This window comes from Trichomycterus rosablanca, chromosome 25 (genome assembly GCF_030014385.1).
Source record: "Trichomycterus rosablanca isolate fTriRos1 chromosome 25, fTriRos1.hap1, whole genome shotgun sequence".
Classification (NCBI taxonomy): Eukaryota; Metazoa; Chordata; class Actinopteri; order Siluriformes; family Trichomycteridae; genus Trichomycterus; species Trichomycterus rosablanca.
The window spans coordinates 6,943,763-6,964,642 of NC_086012.1; the positions used below are offsets into that span (position 1 = coordinate 6,943,763).

General features: G+C 42.3%; 1 protein-coding gene across 11 annotated transcripts in view; it reads left to right on the top strand.

Moving 5' to 3' along the window:
- The window catches only part of LOC134302523 (muscleblind-like protein 1), a 106,328-nt gene extending 85,806 nt beyond the window's left edge, over positions 1–20,522 (top strand). For 3 of the 11 annotated variants that reach the window (XM_062987647.1, XM_062987645.1, XM_062987646.1), the window contains exons 6-12: positions 2,832–2,879; positions 7,700–7,856; positions 10,934–10,969; positions 14,238–14,320; positions 14,587–14,631; positions 15,991–16,062; positions 17,954–20,522. In XM_062987647.1, the coding sequence (XP_062843717.1) occupies positions 2,832–2,879; positions 7,700–7,856; positions 10,934–10,969; positions 14,238–14,320; positions 14,587–14,631; positions 15,991–16,047 (426 nt within the window). In that variant the 3' untranslated portion in view covers positions 16,048–16,062; positions 17,954–20,522. The remainder of the gene's footprint in view (positions 1–2,831; positions 2,880–7,699; positions 7,857–10,933; positions 10,970–14,237; positions 14,321–14,586; positions 14,632–15,990; positions 16,063–17,953) is intronic. The other 8 variants (XM_062987649.1, XM_062987648.1, XM_062987650.1 and 5 more) reach the window with 8 other exon arrangements.
- Positions 20,523–20,880: the final 358 nt, after the last annotated feature.

Consider the following 20,880-nt stretch of genomic DNA (forward strand, 5'->3'; position numbering starts at 1 on the left):
TTCCATTGCTCCATGGTCCAGTTCTGATGCTCACGTGCCCATTGTTGGCGCTTTCGGTGGTGGACTCAACATGGGCACTCTGACTGGTCTGCGGCTATGCAGCCCCATACTCAACAAACTGTGATGCACTGTGTATTCTGACACCTTTCTATCAGAACCAGCATTAACTTCTTCAGCAATTTGAGCTACAGGAGCTCGTCTGTATGCATCAATGAGCCTTGGCCGCCCATGACCCTGTCGCCGGTTTACCACCGTTCCTTCCTTGGACCACTTTTGACAGATACTGACCACTGCCAACCAGGAACACCCCACAAGAGCTGCAGTTTTGGAGATGCTCTGACCCAGTCGTCTAGCCATCACAATTTGGCCCTTGTAAAACTCGCTCAAATCCTTACGCTCGCCCAATCAGTGTTATTTACTTCTGGTCATAATGTTATGCCTTGTCAGTGTTTTTTTTATATATTAAAGCACATGTAGATGTCACATCTGTAAAAAATAGTACAAGCTGATTCACTAACAGGGTTTATGCAGGATGGCATCATTCAAAAACTCCCAAGAATCAATGTAGTAGCAGTAACGACGCAGTAGATACACAGACAAGCCAAAACATTATAACCGCTAACATCTAAAATGTGAATGTCAATGGCTATTTAGTAACAACTGTCCATGTCACGGTCAAGGATTTATTAAATGTTAAGCTGGTAGTGATTCCTAACTGTATGCTCAGACCGGCAGCGATTTTCACCTCTTGTAGGCCGATTTGCTGATCGCTCATCAACCTGTGTTCACACCGGAAGCGTCATCATGGCTTGGTTGCCATGGTTTAGTTGTAGCCAAGCGAAAAATAAATTAATGGGCACTTTGGTGGTGCAGCGGTTAAACACGCTAGCACACCAGAGCTGACATCTCAAACTCGTGCGTCCGTAACTCAGCTCTGCTACCGGAAGGCTGGGCGCCTACACAAACAATAATTGCCTCATCTGTCAGGAAGGGTTCCGGAGGGGATGACCGGAGGGTACTTGACTAGTAATCAGAAGGTTGTCGGTTCAAGCCTCACTGCTGCCAAGTTGCCACTGTTGAGCCCCTAAGCAAGGCCCTTAACCCTCAATTGCTGGAATTGTATTTTGTCATAGTTGTAAGTCGCTGTGGATAAAAGTGTCCGCTAAATACCAGGTTTATACAGGTGTACAGTACAACAAAAGTCTTTCTTTGTGTATCCCAGCCCAACAGTAGCAGCATGACAGAGCTGGGATTCGAACTCTCAACCTTTCAATTGATAGCCCAAAGCTATAACCATTACACTGTAAAGGTCAGTGGATGGTGACCTAGGTGAGGAAGCTCCTACCACCATTTCACCAGAACTCAACCCACTATATCAACCAAAATTAAAAAATTGCATTTCAGGCCTGCAACACATTCCAAAAAAAGTTGGGACGGGGGCAATTTAGGGCTGGTAATGAGGTGAAAAAACTAAATAATGATGTGATTCCAAACAGGTGATTGTAATCATGGTTTGGTACAAAAGCAGCATCCAGGAAAGGCTGAGTCTTGATGAGCAAAGATGATCAGAGGATCTCCAGTTTGTCAACTCAAAAAAAAGATTGGAAGGGATTTGCATATTTCTCCCTCTACAGTGCATAATATCATTAAACCATTCAAGAAATCAGGAGGAATTTCAGTGCGTTAAGTCCAAGGGCGCAAGCTTAAGCTGAACGCCCTTGATCTTCGATCCCTCAGACGGCACTGCATCAAGAACCACCACTCAACAATAGCTGATATAACCACATGGGTGAGGGATTACTTTGGCAAACCTTTGTCGAGCACTACAATACAGAGTTACATGCACAAATGCCACTTAAAACGTTACTGTGCAAAAAAGAAGCCTTATGTTAACCATGTCCAGAAGCGGCGTTGACTTCTCTGGGCTCGGAGGCATCTAGGATGGACCATCACACAGTGGAAACGTGTATTGTGGTCAGATGAATCAGCATCCCAGGCTGTGTGCTCCGGACCAAAGACAAAAAGGACCATCCACACTGCTATCAGCAACAAGTCCAAAAGCCAGGGTCTGTCATGGTATGGGGCTGTGTCAACATTACAAAGTGGTAATGCTTTACTGTCCCAACTTTTTTGGAATGTGTTGCAGGCCTGAAATGAAGGAATGGATGTTTATTAATAAAGGAAATGAAGTTGAGCAGATAAAACATGAAATATCTCAGGTTCATACTGTCTGCAATCAAATAAAAGTCAATGTAAGAAACTCAGTGTCCCAACTTTTTCTGATTTGGGGTTGCAGAATTAAAAGACCTGCTGGTAACATCCTGAGCCCAGATACCAAATTACACCTTCAGAGGTCTTGTGAGGTCAGAGTGGACTTAATGTTTTGGCTTCTCAGTGTAAATTAATATAACACAAGGGCAGGTAACAATCTGATATGCATTTTGCACCATGGCTACATTCAATATGATGACATTTAGGACCCATGCAGATTTATGAACATTAAAACTCTGTTATTGTTGTTGTTTTTATTGTAATTTATATGAATAACGCTTTACAACTGTTTATTTTTGGGCCCTACTGTAGTTTGTGTAGTTTAAAGTGCTAATGGACTGTATAGCAGTAGATAATATTTACTAAATAACATTAATGTGCATGTTAAGTCCTAATATTCCTTTTGTACACTGCATTCAAATGATTTTTTTTTTGTTTTTTTTCTCACCCACCCAAAATGCACTGCTGCCCCCATGATGCACCTCTGCTTGCTGTTTATGTTTATGCGCTTGAACCCCATTGGCCCATTGCCATCATGTGCTCGCTGCCTGCTAATTAAGACGGCTGTCAAATCACTGAAGCGACCCCTCGAGGCCACCTTTGACCTGGTACTATGACCTTTCACCTTTTTGGCTTGGCATGTTGCTTTGTTGTAGTGTCTTAACAAGCAGTAATTTGCTAGCGCTAGCGTAGTCTTTTAATTTGTATGTTTCTTTACCGCCTTTATGTTTTTCTTCCTACTGCTGTGTTAGTAACTTATAGTGATCAACTGATTGTGGATAATGAATGATTTGGGGGGAAATGGACCAACTGGGGTGTTAAAATCATTAAAAATATCAAGGGCTGCATTTTCTTTGGCACTTCTACCTGTTTTTTTTGTTGTGTTAAAGCATTTTATCATTATACAAGGGCTCAGGAATGTTAAAATGTTCTGTTTCAGTCCTTAAATGGGTTTTACAGGTAAAGTCTCAGTAAATTTAGGACAAGCCATGTTGGTGTGCCCATAAATGATGTTACTAGAGTCAGAAAGAACAAACTGTGTGGGGAGCTAGTAAAAGATTATAATCCATTTAAATAGATAAGATAGATAGACAGACAGATAGATAGACAAATAAACGGATGGATGGATGGATAGACAGACAAATATACAGACAGACAGACATACAGATAGATAGACAGACAGACAGACAAACATACATAGACAGACAGACAGATAGATATAGAGAGATAGATAGACAGATAAACGGACGGACAGACAGATAGACAGATAGACAGAAAGATAGACAGATAGATAGACAGACAGACAATTAGATAGACAGACAGACAGACAGACAGATAGACAGACAAATAAACAGATGGATGGACGAACAGACAGACAGATAGAGATAGATAGATAGATAGATAGACAGACAGACAGACAGACAGACGAATAAACTGATGGATGGATGGATGGACGGACAGGCAGACAGACAGACAGGCAGACAGACAGACGAATAAACGAATAGATGAATGGATGGATGGATAGACAGGCAGGCAGGCAGATACACAGACAGACAGGCAGATAGACAGACAGACCGACAGACAGACAGACAGATAGATACACCTTCACCTTCTCCACGTTTTATTATGTTACAAACTCATGTCTGGTTTCCTCCAGACCAGACGCTTGGTATTCAGGCCAAAAAGTTCAATTTTGGTTCCATCAGACCAGAGATCTTGGTTCTCATAGTATGAGAGTCCTCTAGGTGCCTTTTGGCAAACTCCAAGCAGGCTGTCATGTGCCTTTTACTATGGAGTGGCTTCTGTCTGGCCACTCTATCTATCTATCTTCTCATGTACTTGCTGTGTAAAATGCCCGTTTAGTTTGTGCAAAAACATACCCAAATTGCACCTAAAAGAAGGAATTAACAGGTCCACGTCTCCCTGGTGGAACTGGCCTGGGTGGACTGGTCTACAGACACAATACAAAGTGCCAGAGAGAGCTTGGCGTGTTTCTCTGTGTGGCTGGGAATTGGATATGACTCAAAAAGCATTAAGAATTCCACAATCAGATCATCACATAGGTTATAGCATAAGGACAGAATCAGATGTACTAAACTAAACTGTGGTGTGAAAGCTCTTGTGTGTGTGTGTGAGTGTGTGTGTGTGTGTGTGTGTATGTGTACATTATCTACATACTTTATATCTTCAGTGTCTGTGTAGTGCATGTTAAGTAGCTCTAATGCATGAATAACCGGGTAAACAGGGTAACAGATGCAGCTACGTGGCAGCAAAGCTACACCACTACACCTAGCGACAGATATTAACTTGCGTTTCATACTGCGCAATAATCATGGAGAAAGCAGTGCAGCTTTGTTTTATTTGTTTTCTAGTCAAAGTCAAAGTTTTAGGTTCCTTTTAGTCCCTTGCGCTTCACGTGCTCTGGCGCCAGCTTATCTGGCATTGTACAGTTAGCGCAGATGTTAATATAGCGAATATAGCGAATGTATGTATGTACAGGTTGAGTCAAAAGTCGCAGGACACTCTTTTATTTCAGAAACGAAAGGGAAAATGACATATCTGAATACCCTAGCAAGTAAGGGTAAGGGGGCCTATCTTTTAAGGCTATGTCCGGAACATGGCCGCCATCTTGAAAGCCGCCATATTGGATCAAGGGCAACTTTTTCCAATGGGAAGGTGGTCAAGTAGCATATCAACGAAGACCAGGATTTTCTCAGAAATCGATTGCCGCAATCAGATTTGCAGTATCGCTTGTGGTTCAAAAGTTATCAACAATTAGATAGATAGACAGACAGAGAGACAGATAGAGAGATAGACAAACGGACAGATGGACAGACAGACAGATAGACAGAGAGATGGACGGATAGATAGATAGATAGATAGATAGATAGATAGACAGACAGAGATAGATAGATAGATAGATAGACAGACAGACAGAGTGATAGATAGACAGACAGAGTGATAGATAGACAGACAGATAGATAGATAGACGGACGGATAGACAGACAGAGAGATGGACAAATAGATAGACGGACAGACAGACAGAAAGACAGACAGACAGACAGATAGATAGACGGACGGACAGATAGATAGATAGATAGATAGATGGATGGACAGACAGACAGATAGAGAGATAGACAAATGGATGAATGGACAGACAGACAGATAGAGAGATGGACGGATGGACAGACAGACGGATAGATAGACAGACAGACAGACAGAGATAGAGTTACAGACAGACAGATAGATAGACGGACGGATAGACAGAGATATGGACGGATGGACAGACAGATAGACAGATGGGCGGACAGACAGACAGATAGATGGACGGACGGACAGATTGATAGATAGACGGACAGATAGACAGACAGATAGATAGACAGATTGACAAACAGACAGACCAACAGACAGACCTTCTCCATGTCACATACTCATGCCTGGCTTCCTCCAGACGTGACGCAAAAGTTGTGACAACCCCCGGGAACGTTCCCTGTGATGCACGGCTATTTGACGTGTTCAGTGTGTTGTCCCTGGTGCTGAACACAGTGCTGAAGGCGCTGGATCCAATCGTTATGAACCCGCATGAGAATCTCTGAAGAAATGCTGTCACAAGCCTCCACCATGCGGTGCTGTTTCTCAGCATACACAATTTGTTTGAGATGACCCCAGAGATAAAAGTCGAGTGGTGTGAGGTCGGGTGATCTGGGCGGCCATTCCACAGGACCACGACGGCCAATCCGATGACCAGGGAATTGAATATCCGGCCACCGATGACCACCTGCTCCGTAGTGTGGTGGAGCCCCATCCTGTTGGAAATAACAGGGGAAACTGCCATCTTCTGTCAGAATGGATGGGAACACTGTTTCCTGTAGCATTGTCAGGTAGCGCTGAGCAAAATGGGTCCGATTACACGGGTGCCCCATATTCCACACCACACCATAACCTTCACATCACCTACGATTTTGGTGTCTGCCATCCAGTGAGGGTTTTCGTCACTCCAGTACCTCACGTTCTGGTGGTTGGCCTCATCACTGAACAGAACGCCCTGTGCGGATGCGGGATCCCGTTGATGTTGGTCTTCCACCCAGGTGCAGAACTCGACACGTCTATTAGGGTCATCCTCTGATAGTTTCTGTTGCATCTGGATCTTGAAGGGGTGCCACTTATTGGTATGAAGAATCCGTACAAGGGATGACCGGCTGACACCACATTCTGCCGCGAGACGTCGCGTGCTGCGTCGTGGACTTTTCGCAAAGGCTGCCGAAACCATTGTTGAGGTTTCTTCGTCGGTAGCGGTCTTCGGACGGCTAGTTGTCCACAGTCCCGGTTTCTCTGAATTTGGCTATTAGGTTGTGAAATTGGTGGTCTTTCTGGGTGTCGGTTGTTGAAGTCTGCGGCTATGATACGGCAGCTGCGTTCCCCCGGACATCTCTTCTTGGGCTGCTCAGGTGGCGCAGCGGTAAAAACACAAGCTGCAACCGGAGTTGGATCTCGAGTACGTCGTATCGAATCCAGCTCTGCCTCACCGACCGAGGCTGAGCGGCTATATGAACAACGATTGGCCTGTTGTTCCGATGGGCGGGACTAAGGTCGGAAGTGGGTCTCTCTCTGTCAGAATGGTGCAATTACGACCACTGCTGGCTGATTAGAGGCGCCTACACGGAGATGAGGAAGGAGTGCTCTTAGGGTGTGTCTCTCCGCACGCAACGCTAGGCGGCGCCACACTCGTCAATGTGTGGGTGGCAAGATGCTCACGTGTCGGAGGGGATGTGGGTTAGCTTCGATCTCCTCGGTCAGGGCAGGGATCGGCAGAGAGAATGCGTGATGCAAATTGGGCAATTGGATGCGCTAAAGGGGGAGAAAAAGGGGAGGAAATGCAAATTTCATCTTCAGTTACCTGTAATGAACAACAGAAGTTTTGAACTTTGTGTTGATATCTTTTGAACCACAAGAGATATTGCAAATCTGATGGCAGCAATCGATTTCTGAGGAAATTCTGGTCTTCTTTGATATGCTACATGACCACCTTCCCATTGGAAAAAACTTGCCCTTGATCCAATATGGCGGCTTTCAAGATGGCGGCCATGTTCCGGACATAGCCTAAAAGATAGGCCCCCTCACCCTTACTTGCTGGGGTATTCAGATATGTCATTTTCCCTTACGTTTCTGAAATAAAAGAGTGTCCTGCGACTTTTGACTCACCCTGTATAATTTAGCGAGTGTGTGTTTAGCGATTTAACACTTATATTTTTTGCTTGTGGCATAGTCATTTATAAGCTGCTGCTTGCCTGCTGTTTTGTTTACGTTCCGGTTTCTTTATTTTACATTTTTGTGCCTCGATGAAATGCCATCTGACGATAACTCATCTTCTCTTCCCTTTCTTTCTCATTCCACCCTTGTGCAATGTGTTTTCCCCCCTCACATAAAGCAGGGCCTCCCTCATAGCATAATGCCTCCTTTGTCAAAGAGACCAGCCCTTGAAAAAACCAACGGTGCCACCGCCATGTTCAACGCCAGCATGCTGCAGTACCAGCAGGCGTTGGCTAACATGCAGTTTCAGCAGCATGCTGCGTTTATTCCTTCAGGTAGGGACCTGACCTCACATCATCTGATGTATTTACATGTAATGTAGGAACAAAAACACATACACCAGTATGCTATACATACACTATATGGATAAAAGTATTGGGACACTCATTTTAATCTTTGAATTTGTATGTTTTAACAGCATCAATCACTAACAGGTGCTAACAAATGCTTACAACTTAGCCGCTCAGGTGGCACAGCGGTAAAAACACACGCTAGCACACCAGAGCTACATCGTACATGTGACTGAGCGACCACATGAACAACGATTGGCCTGTTGTTCATATAGGGGTGGGGTGCAACTATGACCTCTGCTGGCTGGTTGATGGCGCCTGCACAGAGGCGGGGAAAGAATGTGGATCAGGGTGTGTCTCTCCGTACACAGTGCTGATACGCAGCTGATCTGAATTGTGAACTTTGGGGCCATACTAGCAATACAGTGGTTGCCTATTGGGTAGAGATTTGGGCTATCAGTTGAAAGACTGAAAGTTCCAATCCCAGCTCTGCCATGCAGCCAGTGTTGGGCCCTTGAGCAAGCCCCCTAACCCACGCAGCTCTAGGGGTGTCGTACAATTGCAGACCCTACACTCTGACCCCAGCTTCCAAACAAGCTGGTATATGCAATATATGTATACTGATCAGTCATAACATTAAAACCACCTCCTTGTTTCTACACTCACTGTCCATTTTATTGCCAGTGCATGTAAAAGCCCTAGCCCTGTGGTAAAACATCTTCAAGAACCTAAAACAACCTCCAAATCCTGCGGAATTCAACTTTTTCAAGGCACAATACAGTATTAGTACATGATTATTCAAATGTTAAATCTCTCAACGTTTAAAAATGTATTTAGTTTACATATAAAGTCTGTTATATTTGTACCATATGCACCATTTTATGTAGAGTATATCATGTTTATCCAGGTCTGGTTTTAGACGTTCACTCTGAGGCTCTGATTTACTGAAAAACACCAACAGAAAGCTTATTTATTTACTGGATATTTTAAATGAAACAAAATCATAATTTTTATAGATGTCCTCTTGTCCTAATAAATATGTTAAATAGTGAATTAAATAATAATAATAAATATTAATTTTTTAAAATTGTTCCATATTTTTTCAAGCAAGAAAAAAACTCGCTCAGTATAATTTAATAATAATTAGTAATTAATTAATGAATAATTAATGTTGCTTTACTGTTTACTTTGATTGAGCTAAACTACATTTTTTATTGTTTCTAAGCTAAGTGCATTTTTAAAAAGGACTCTTAACCGCTTATCCAGTTCGGGTCATGGGTATGGGGGTTGGGGGATGCTAGAGCCTATCCCAGCTTTTCAATGGGCGCAAGGCACATAGTAACACCCTGGACGAGATGCCAGTCCATCGCTGGGCAGACACACACACACGCACCCATTCACCTAGAGGGCAATTTAGTGTCTCCAATTAACCTGACTGCATGTTTTTGGACTGTGGGAGGAAACCGAAGCTCCCGGAGGAAACCCATGCGGACATGGGGAGAACATGCAAACTCCACACAGAAAGGACCCGGACCGCCCCGCCTGCTGTGAGGCGACAGTGCTACCCACTGAGCCACGGTGCCACCCGTTTTGAGACACAACACACCCAGGACAGGTCGCAAACACATACACACATACACATACCGACATACACCTAGGGGGACTTTAGTAGCTACAGTTTATCTGACTGCATGTCTTTGGATCGTGGGAGGAAACCGGAGCACCAGGAGGAAACCCACACAGACACGGGAGAACAGGCAACAAGTCCACACAGAAAGGACACAGATCGCTCCACCTGGGAGTCGAACCCAGGACCTTCTTGCTTTAAGGCAACAGTGCTACCCACAGCATAAGTCATACACCAATCAGGCATAACATTATGACCACCTTCCAATAAACAGCCCTAAACCATCGAGGCATGGACTCCACTAGACCCCTGAAGGTGTGCTGTGGTATCTGGCACCAAGATGTCAGCAGCAGATCCTTTAACTCCTGTAAGTTGTGACGTGTGGCCTCCACAGATCGGACTAGTTTGTCCAGCACATCCCACAGACGCTCGATTGGATTGAGATCTGGGAAATTTGGAGGCCAAGTCAACACCTCAAACTCGTTGTTGTGCTCCTCAAACCGTTCCTGAAGCATTTTTGCTTTGTGGCAGGGCGCATTATCCTGCTGAAAGAGGCCACAGCTATCAGGGAATACCGTCTCCATGAAAGGGTGTACATGGTCTGCAACAATGCTTAGGTAGGTGGTACGTGTCAAAGTAACATCCACATGGATGGCAGGACCCAAGGTTTCCCAGGTAAGCGACGCACACGCACCCGGCCATCCACGTGATGTAAAAGAAAACAGGATTAAACAGACCAGGCCACCTTCTTCCATTGCTCCTTGGTCCAGTTCCGATGCTCTTCCGATGGCACTTTCGGTGGTGGACAGGGGTCAGCACGGGCTCACTCAAATCATCAACTTTGAGGATAAAATGTTCACTTGCTGCCTAATATATCCCACCCACTAACAGGTGCCGTGATGAAGAGATAATCAGTGTTATTCACTTCACCTCATAATGTTATGCCTGGTTGATGTATATAAATACTTACTGCAATGGCTCAAAACGAGGAGGGAAATCCTCTGGCTACAAAACAACCCAGTTGAACACATGCAAAATCTAATTTACATTCATTTTAATAATCTTTGTGTTGACATTTTCTCAGTAAGTCAAGAGCCTCAGACACATGCTGTATGCTAATATGCTGTTATTGTAACTGTTAAAGACGTAAAGTCCTAGTTCTGTGAGGTACCTGTCATTTTTACATGCTAAATATTTCAAATGTGATCACTGTCTTGCTGAACCTCACACTTCCTCTCACTTCCCGACCGTAGACGACACATTCCACCACTAATCTGTCTTCATTTGTGAATGTCATGATTCCCTTTAGTGTTTAATTTGTCTCCCTCTGTTTGCCGTCTCTCTTTAATCTAACCGACCTTGTGATGGGCTGTTTTGATTCTTCCCCTTTTTTTCCCCCCCAAATCCACTTCCTGTTGCAATGCATGATGGGCAGGCTCAATATTGTGCATGACTCCTGCAGCCAGTGTGGGTAGGTCTTCTCGCCTTCCTCTCTTTTAGCTGCTTACATGCTAAATTCAAAAATACCAAATCAGGACAGCAATTTTTATATTATTAATAATTTAGATGTATAGTGTAAAAATCCACCAGTATTAATTTTATTTAATGCTGTAGCACAAATTTTGGTGCTTTTTATTAGATACATGCTTATAAAAACACTAGGTAAACAGCTTCCTGTTGTGATTTGATGTTCGTTAATCTATATTAATATTCTAAGTGATGTCATAATTCAATATTTTGGGCCTAAAAGTCTGAGTCCACTACGAATAAAACTGTTTTCATTTGTTAAGAACAAAACAGCTAATGTAACGAACATTTTAGTTGTCTCGTCGGGTTGAAACTTGGCACATGGCACTTACATGAACAACGATTGGCTGTTGTTCAAAGGGGGTTGCCGGAAAAGACCTCATAACTGATGCAATTACGGCCTCTGCTGGCTGACAGAGGGTGCCTGCACAGGATAATGAGGATCAGGGTGTGTCTCTCCATACACAAAACTGATCCGCATATGAACTCGCCTCGGGCAGGTGAAAAGATGCAGTCGGGTAATTTACAGAAAATATGGTCTCTTGCACAGAGATGGTGAATAATGGAGATCAGTGCGTATGTACTGATCCCTGTGTGAAATTAAAGGTGAAAAAAGAAGTTTGGCTGATAAACACGTATCAAAGAGGGTGTGTGTTAGGTACAGCCCTCTATGGTCGGACGAGGGGTCTGTAGCAATAAAGTAGATACTATTGGAAGAAATACATATAGGAGGGAGGGTTGTGTCATGAAGGGCTTCAAGCATAAAACTGTGGCAAATCAAGAATGCGGACCAGAATATAGAAGTAGGCGAATGAGTTAAAAAAAAAAGGACAATATGAAAGTATCTTGGCTGCAAAACAGCACACTTATTTCGTGAACACAGCATTATATTTGACATTAATTCATCCTCTTAATACAAGCATGTGTCTTTAAGCATGACAAAAAGATGCAGAAATTATGGGCTTATTCAGGGACGTAACTACGGGGAGGGGGGGGGGGGGGGGGGGGGGCAGGTGAACTGGGGCGTGGGGGGCCCTCCACAACGAACTCAACCCCCCACCGCACTGCCCCCCTATTGACTGCACATGCCAGGTCATTATTAAGTGAAATATTAAAATAATATCAGAATACATGTATATATATGAAAATTTGGGCAGCACTGTGGCTAAGTGGGTAGCACTGTCGCCTCACAGCAAGAAGGTCCTGCATTCGATCCCCAGGTGGGGCGATCCGGGTCCTTTCTGTGCGGAGTTTGCATGTTCTCCCCGTGTCTGCGTGGGTTTCCTCCGGGTGCTCCAGTTTCCTCCCACAGTCCAAAAACATGCAGCCAGGCTAATTGAATTGTCCTATAGGTACCTAGCTGCTAGGGTGCATAAACCAGTGCATTGTAGTGCCGGTCCCAAGCCCGGATAAATAGGGAGGGTTGTGTCAGGAAGGGCATCCGGCGTAAAAACTGTGCCAAATCAATATATATATGAAATTTGTTGAGGGGGCTCAAAAAATTGTTTGCACTAGGACCCATGAGCTCCTAGTTACACCTCTGGCCTTATTATAGGCTTATTATACAGTATAATGTCATATTTAATTTGGATTTTTATTAGTAGACCTGCTCCTTATTTATAATTGACCAAACAAACATATTTTTTTCAGAAATGTAATGTCAACCTTTATATATTTAGATGCTTTACAATATAAATATTTGATGTTAATTATAGCGATTTATAAATTACTGAATATTTAACTAAAAATTGTGGTTTGAAATAAAACATATATTTAATACTGTATTTATATAAACCTGAACATTATGACAAATTAACTGTTAGACTTATGACTGCACATCTGTAGAGTAAATATTGCACAAGTGATTCAATGAAAACAGTTCGTAGTAGTGGAATCAGACATTTGGCTGGTATAGACTGTATGCTGCTTGTCCTGTCTCTAATGAAAAATACTTTTCTCATACCATGTTAACCTCCAATAATACAGTTTGTGCTGGTTAAACCCTATAAGAAAAATCACCACTGGTAAATCATCACCAATCAACAACATTTACCACATCTGTACCATAGGTATTGTTTTTTTTTTAATGCATTTTCTCGCCTTTTTTTCTCCCCCTTTAGTGCTTCCAACTGCCCAATTGCATCACGCTTCCTCTCCACCTATGCCGATCCCTGCTCTGACCGAGGAGATCGACGCTAACCCACGCCCCCTCCAACACGTGGGCAGCAAGCCGCATGCATCTTGTCAATCACACATTGACGAGTGTTGTGCCACCTAGCGTTGTGTACTGAGAGACACACCCTAAGAGCACTCTTTCCTCATCTCTGTACAGGCGCCTCTAATCAGCCGGCAGAGGTCGTAACCGCACCAGTCTGACAGAGAGAGAGAGACCACCTCCGGCTTAATCGCGCCCATCTGAACAACAGGCCAATCGTTGTTCATGTGGCCGCTCAGCCACCGATGTATGTACGATGTATTCGAGATCTCAGCTCTGGTTGCAGCGTGCGTTTTTACCGCTGCGCCACCTGAGCGGCACCATATGTATTGTTAACAACAACAATATGGTTGATGCTGACCAGGATGTCAAGGCAGATCATTCAAAGACAGACACGTTCGATGGTGATGTCAAACTTGACTCGACTGTGCACTTGAATACCGTTAGTATCACTGATGTTCATCAGCATCTTAAATATAAATTAAGATCCATTCCAGTTTCCTTTTAAAATACAGTACAATCTTGTGACGTCACACAGTCAAACTAGCCCTATCTATATTGGCACCAATTTTGATGCAGACAATTTTTCCACGTCCCAGCAGCGTCTTATTTATGGCGGTTCATGGCAAATGACAGTGAAAGACAAGTGATTATTGTGATGTCAGAGTCAAACTAGTCCTGTCTAAATTGGCACCAATTCAAATGTTTTTAATAGTTTCTTTTGAATAAAAGCGTGTTTTTAATAATTTTTGCCATAGAAACCAAAAGATAAAGAAATTGTTAAACCCCTACACAATAACACTGTGCTAACATGCGTCTTTCTGTTTATATTGTGTAAAAAAAGGATGGTTTACCACTGGTGATTTTAGCATATAGCAAGACCTTCTCCGTCTCTGTTCTTATTCCCTACCCTCATACACACCTCTTTCTCACAAATGTACACCTGTTAGCCACACTCGTTGGTATGTGTGCTGACATGATTTTCCCTTCTGAAAAGTACCCATGATGCACGGCGCTTCACCGGCCACAGCAACCACGTCCGCCACTAGTGTTCCCTTCGCAACTGCAGCAGCCAATCAGGTTTGCCCCCTTTATGGCTCTTTCTGTTTTTTTTCCCTATCTCGATTGTTCTCTCTTGCTCACTACAAAGCCTGAGGAGTTAATCTCGACTTGTTAATCTTAAGGGGCTTTAAGTGTTCCCTGTCGTTTCAATTCGAAATAATTTCAACATCAATAGCAGATTATTTCTGTATTGATTTGCTTTTAGTACCTCTTAATGTTTTTGTTGTGTTTTGAACTGCATAGTACAATATTTTAATACAGTTCCTGTCTTTTTCCATTTTGAGGACTCTTCTCTATCAAAGCTGGCTACCAACGAATACATGCAATTGGTACGTACAACGATTTTTACCCCTGAAAGTCTTGGAAAGTATTTAACCCATTTTTGTTATTAAATATACTGTCAGTGCATCTACACTGATCAGCCATAACATTAAAACCACCTCCTTGTTTCTACACTTGCTGTCCATTTTATCACTTACCATATAGGAGCACTTTGTAGTTCTACAATTACTGACTGTAGTCCATCTGTTTCTCTGCATGCTTTGTTAGCCCCCTTTCATGCTGTTCTTCAATGGTCAGGACCCCCACAGAGCAGGTATTATTTAGGTGGTGGATCATTCTGAGCACTGCAGTGACACTGACATGGTGGTGGTGTGTTAGTGTGTGTTGTGCTGGTATGAGTGGATCGGACACAGCAGCGCTGCTGGAGTTTTTAAACACCTTACTGTCACTGCTGGACTGAGAATAGTTCACCAACCAAAAATATCCAGCCAACAGTGACCACTGAATAAGGTCTAGAAGATGACCAATTTAAACAGCAGCAATAGATGAGCAATCGTCTCTGACTTTACATCTACAAGGTGGACCAACTAGGTAGGAGTGTCTAATAGAGTGGACAGTGAGTGGACCACTCACTCACAGTATTTAAAAACTCCAGCAGCATTGCTGTGTCTGATCCACTCATACCAGCACAACACACACTAACACACCACCACCATGTCAGTGTCACTGCAGTGCTGAGAATGATCCACCACCCAAATAATACCTGCTCTTTGGTGGTCTTGGGATAGTCCTGACCATTAAAGAACAGCGTGAAATGGGGCTAAAAAGTATGTAAAAAACAGATGGACTAAAGTCAGTAACTGTAGAACTACAAAGTGCTTCTATATGGTAAGTAGAGCTGATAAAATGGACAGCCTGTGGAATTCATGGGGGCGCCACCTCACAACTTACAGGAGTTAAAGGATCTGCTGCTGACATCTTGGTGCCAGATACCACAGCACACCTTCAGGAGTCTAGGGAAGTCCATGCCTCGACGGGTCAGGGCTTGTTTGGCAGCAATAGGGGGACCAATACAATATTAAGAAGGTGGTCATAATGTTATCCCTGATCGGTGTATATTCTAAAAACAGTGAAGCTATTTTAACCAGTTGACCTACAAGTTTATTAGTGCAAGAGCCACTGAAATCAGGCATTTTTTAACTATTTTAGTGTCCAACTAACAATACCAGCAATTAAAAAGAATAGAATGTGCATGATGTGTATTTCATTTGATATCTGCTGACCAAGAGTATAATTAATTCAATTCTTTGTTTCTTTATTTTAATGTGAGCCAGCAGCAATGTTTGAAACGCTAATAGTTATATTATAATATGGTACCAATGTTCTGTGTTTTGTTTAATTTTTAGATTCCAATAATATCTGCAGAGCATCTGACTAGCCACAAGTATTTGACTCAGATGTAGTCGGAGGGCAGACCTGTAAGTGTCTTTTAGCTTTTACTTCTAAATACTTTTCTCTTGGCTTTACCTGATGTTAGGAAAATGTGTTTCATCTCCAATATAATTATTATTTGTGGACTTGTTTGTTAAGAGAAAATGCTATGTAATTCCATATAAAAAAATACATTCTCAAAACCATATATGACAAATTATATAAGCATAACTGGACCAATACTGCCCTTGTAAGATATTAAGAAAGCAAACATACATATACAAACGTATTTTTTGTATGGAAAATGCAAATAAAATAAAAATACTTTGACTTTTATTTAATTGCAGACAGTTTGAACCCAAGACATGTTTTGTCTGCTTAACTTCATTTCATTTGTTAATATACCTCCATTCCTGCATTTCAGTCCTGCCACACATTCCAAAAAAAGTTGGGACAGGGGCAATTTAGGGCTAGTAATGAGGTGAAAAACTAAATAATGATGTGATTCCAAACAGGTGATTGTAATCATGGTTTGGTACAAAAGCAGCATCGAGGAAAGGCTGAGTCTTTGATGAGCAAAGATGATCAGAGGATCTCCAGTTTGTCATCAAATGTGTGAGAAAATGATTGAAATGTTTAAAAACAATGTACCTCAAAGAAAGATTGGAAGGGATTTGCATATTTCTCCCTCTACAGTGAATAATATCACTAAACCATTCAAGGAATCAGGAGGAATTTCAGTGTGTAAAGGCCAAGAGCGCAAGCTTAAGCTGAACGCCTGTGATCTTCCATCCCTCAGACGGCACTGCATCAAAAACCGCCACTCAACAATAGCTGATATAACCACATGGGTGAGGGATTACTTTGGCAAACCTTTGTCAAGCACTACAATACAGAGTTACATGCACAAATGCCACTTAAAACGTTACTGTGCAAAAAAGAAGCCTTGTGTTAACCATGTCCAGAAGGGGCGTCGAGTTCTCTGGACTCGGAGGCATCTAGGATGGACCATCACACAGTGGAAATGTGTGTTGTGATGTATCAGATGAATCAGCATTCCAGGTCTTTTTTGGAAAAAATGGACGCCGTGTGCTCCAGACCAAAGACGAAAAGGACCATCCAGACTGTTATCAGGAACAAGTCCAAAATACAGGGTGTGTCATGGTACGGGGCTGTGTCAGTGCCCTTGGCAAAGGTCATTTACACTTCTGTGATGCAGCATTAATGAAGGAAAGTACATTGAGATCTTAGAGCAACATGTGCTGCCTTCAAGACGTCGTCTTTTCCAGGGACGTCCATGCATCTTTCAACAAGACGATGCAAAACCACATGCTGCACACATTACAAAGAGGGTACGGGTACTGGACTGGCCTGCCTGCAGCCCTTACCAGTCCATATTTTGAAACAAACCATGTGACAACGACGGCCCCGTACTGTTGCACATCTTAAGACGTGTTTGCAGGAAGAATGGGACAAAATAAAAGCTGAAACACTAAATCACTTCGTCTCCTCAGTGCCAAAACGACTTTTAAGTGTGGTGAAAAGGAATGGCAACATTACAAAATGGTAATGCTTTACTGTCCCAACTTTTTTGGAATGTGTTGCAGGCCTGAAATGCAGGAATTGATGTTTAATAATAACTGAAATGAAGTTGAGCAAATAAAACATGAAATATCTCAGGTTCATACTGTCTGCAATCAAATAAAAGTCAAAGTGAATGTAAGAAACTCTGTGTTTTGTATTATTTGCATTTTCCTTACCTGAGGACTTGAATCTGCTAACAAGATCCCCAACAAGCTTATGGTCAGGTGTCCACTACTTTTGGCCATTTAGTGCATCTTTTTGACTACTGTTCCTGCCAAACTCTTGATAGAGCTGATAGTCAATGAAAGGATAAAAATGTACAGTAATGTTACATAATTGTTTTCTTTCTTTCAGGTGGAATGAATGTGCTGATCTCCAACCCGGGGAAACATAATAATGCCAACACATATTTACACACAAGTCTTAAGAAGAGTCAGTTTATTCCAGTCCGATTTGCCCTCGTGGTATCACTAGTTCACCAGTATAATATTTAATGGACTAGTTCATGACATCTATATGCAGAAATATGGAGTGCCCTTTGAAGCGATGTGTAGAATTTGGAGGAATAGATACATAGTACATACAACAGGCTTAGCCAACTTATACACACCTAAAACCGTCTGGTGGTGTCATGTTCACTATACATATGAAGTGTGGTTACACCACTTTTGATGTTTGCCTTGATACCAACAGACATTATATAGAAGAATTAATAGATTAATTATTATTTTATATTTCAAATTTATGTCATTAATAATACATTATATATGGTAAACTGAGCTGATTTCCCATACACAGATCATATCTAATCTAATCCAAAAGTTAGACCCGGACTATAACCAGCACATCAAGTATTACAGCATAGTTATACAATATTAGCTATAATAACCAATCAAAATAAGGATTTTGTGAGTTAAGTAGTATGAAACCACTCTAAAAAGCACGTTTAGGTGTGATGGGAACATACAGAAGCGAAACACAAGTCACCTTCTAGTCTTAATATATTAATGTATGTTTATTGTAGGGGTGTAACGATACAAACCATGATATATATTCCAATATTTCCAATATTAACATGGAAAGTAGCACCTTTAATGTTTTTACCAGTCCAAACTGGTATTTTAAATATAGATCTTCATTTAAATCAGTGGTCCCCAACCACTGGGCCACACAGAAAGAATAAATCATTAGAAATCGCTACAAGAGCAATCAAATTTCCAAAACCCTTCGGGTGTTATTATCTCCGATCACCACTAGGTGGGAGCAGCGTCTCATTGCATCGAAAAAAGCTCAAGATTCACACTTATTTTCCATTCTATAGTTCTTCTATTTTAAATCCTCCCACCCCCGCTGGTCCGTGAAATTATATGAAACCGGTCTGTGGTGCACCGCTGATTTAAATAACCTGAAATATGTACACAGAAATAGAAAGCTACGTCAAAATTAAAAGCACAATACGTTTAGTGCATAAACGTTCCACAGTTGTTTTGCCTTTTAATTAAATTAACAATTTCAGTACAGCCAATAAGTTTTCCCGGTTTTTGTTTTATAGCTTTATGTTATTTATGTCACCATGATAGTTTTTTAAAAAATTAGCTGCTCAGGTGGCGCAGCTGTAAAATACGGTAGCACACCAGAGCTGGGATTTCGAATGCATCGTATCGAATCTCAGCTCTGTCATCCGGTTGGGCTGGGCGGCTATATGAACAACGTTTGGCTGTTGTTCATCCAGGGAAGGGAAATGCCGGATAGGGGTTCCTCATAACTGATGCAATTACGACCCCTGCTGGCTGATTGATGGTGTCTGCAGAGACAGAGTAGAGGAATATTGCAGGGTGTGGCTCTGCCTGCACAAAGCTGATCTGGAGCCTATCCCAGCTTTTCAATGGGCGCAAGGCACACAGTAACACCCTGGACGGGGCGCCAGTCCATTGCAATTCAGTGTCTCCAATTATAACCTGACTGCATGTTTCTGGACTGTGGGAAGAAACCGGAGCTCCCGGAGGAAACCCACGCAGACACGAGGAGAACATCTACCGCCCGCCTGGGGATCAAACCCAGGACCTTCTTGCTGTGAGGAGACAGTGCTACCCACCGAGCTACCGTGCCGCCCTGGTAGCAAACTAGTAAGCATATTTGGATGTGTATGTGCACTGGTATATACATTTCGGGGGTATATAGGTACTGCCAGCACACTGTTACCACTTCACCAGCCATTTTTACTATTACGTTTGTTGGAATAATATACCGAGAGCCATTAGTGTTCTCAAATAGGATATTCCACCAGCACTGGTTTGTCCAAACTGGTTTTAGCCCAAAATCCCGTTTAAAATTGCATCCATTTTTAAATACGACAATGTAAACCATTCCAATCCAAGCCAGTATGTTTACATCTACACTGTGTTTCATATTGCTTAGATATTGCAATAAGAACGCAGTTTAATGTATCGTTACACCCCCAGATTATATCTACATTGGTTGAACACCCCAGCTTAAGAGAATTGTAACACACCATATTTATTGCCTACATGTCAATGCCTGTTGATCTACCTTAAACTAGAAATAACCAACGTTGGTTTAATAAGTAGTCATAAGCACTTCTAGTATTTCTGAGCGTCGTTATTTTCTAACATTTAATTCTAATAAAGGGTAGCTGATTCGTTTTTTGGTTTGCAAAAATGTGAAGGTGCACCTTGAACGAATAGATTTTACATGGCACAATGCATCCGATGTAAATCCTTTGCTGCATTTAAAGTTGAGACCTCTAGTTAAGATAGCATATAGAGGAACGTTCAGGATAAGCGAAGACTATTGAATGTTTTGCGATAAAACCAGAATCCTTTACAAAGCACATTTTAGCAAGCTTCGCGAGACAAGACGGGCTTATTCATGGAAAGTGTTATATCGGCAGTGTTATTCTGTTTACCAGAGATTGTTTTTATATATCATTTCATTTTTTAATTTTATTATTTGTTAAATGTTAATTCTTTTATTACTTGTTATGTCTGTAATGCTTTCGATGGTTCCATTCAGCCTTAGATTTAATTTAGCCTGACATTTCCACGTGCAGGAAAACAGGGTCGCCTTTTGTTTCCTGTTTGTTTGATGGAATGGCTTTTTATTGAATTGTGAAATGGAAAATGGGTTGACGTGATCGCTCCGTGTCTCTGTTAGCCCTTTTCCACCGACGCGGATCCGGCTTCGTTCCGGTTCGCGGACTTGATTTAGAACCGGTTCAGAAAAAAAGAGGTTCCAGACAGCAAACTAGTGTTCTAATCTGG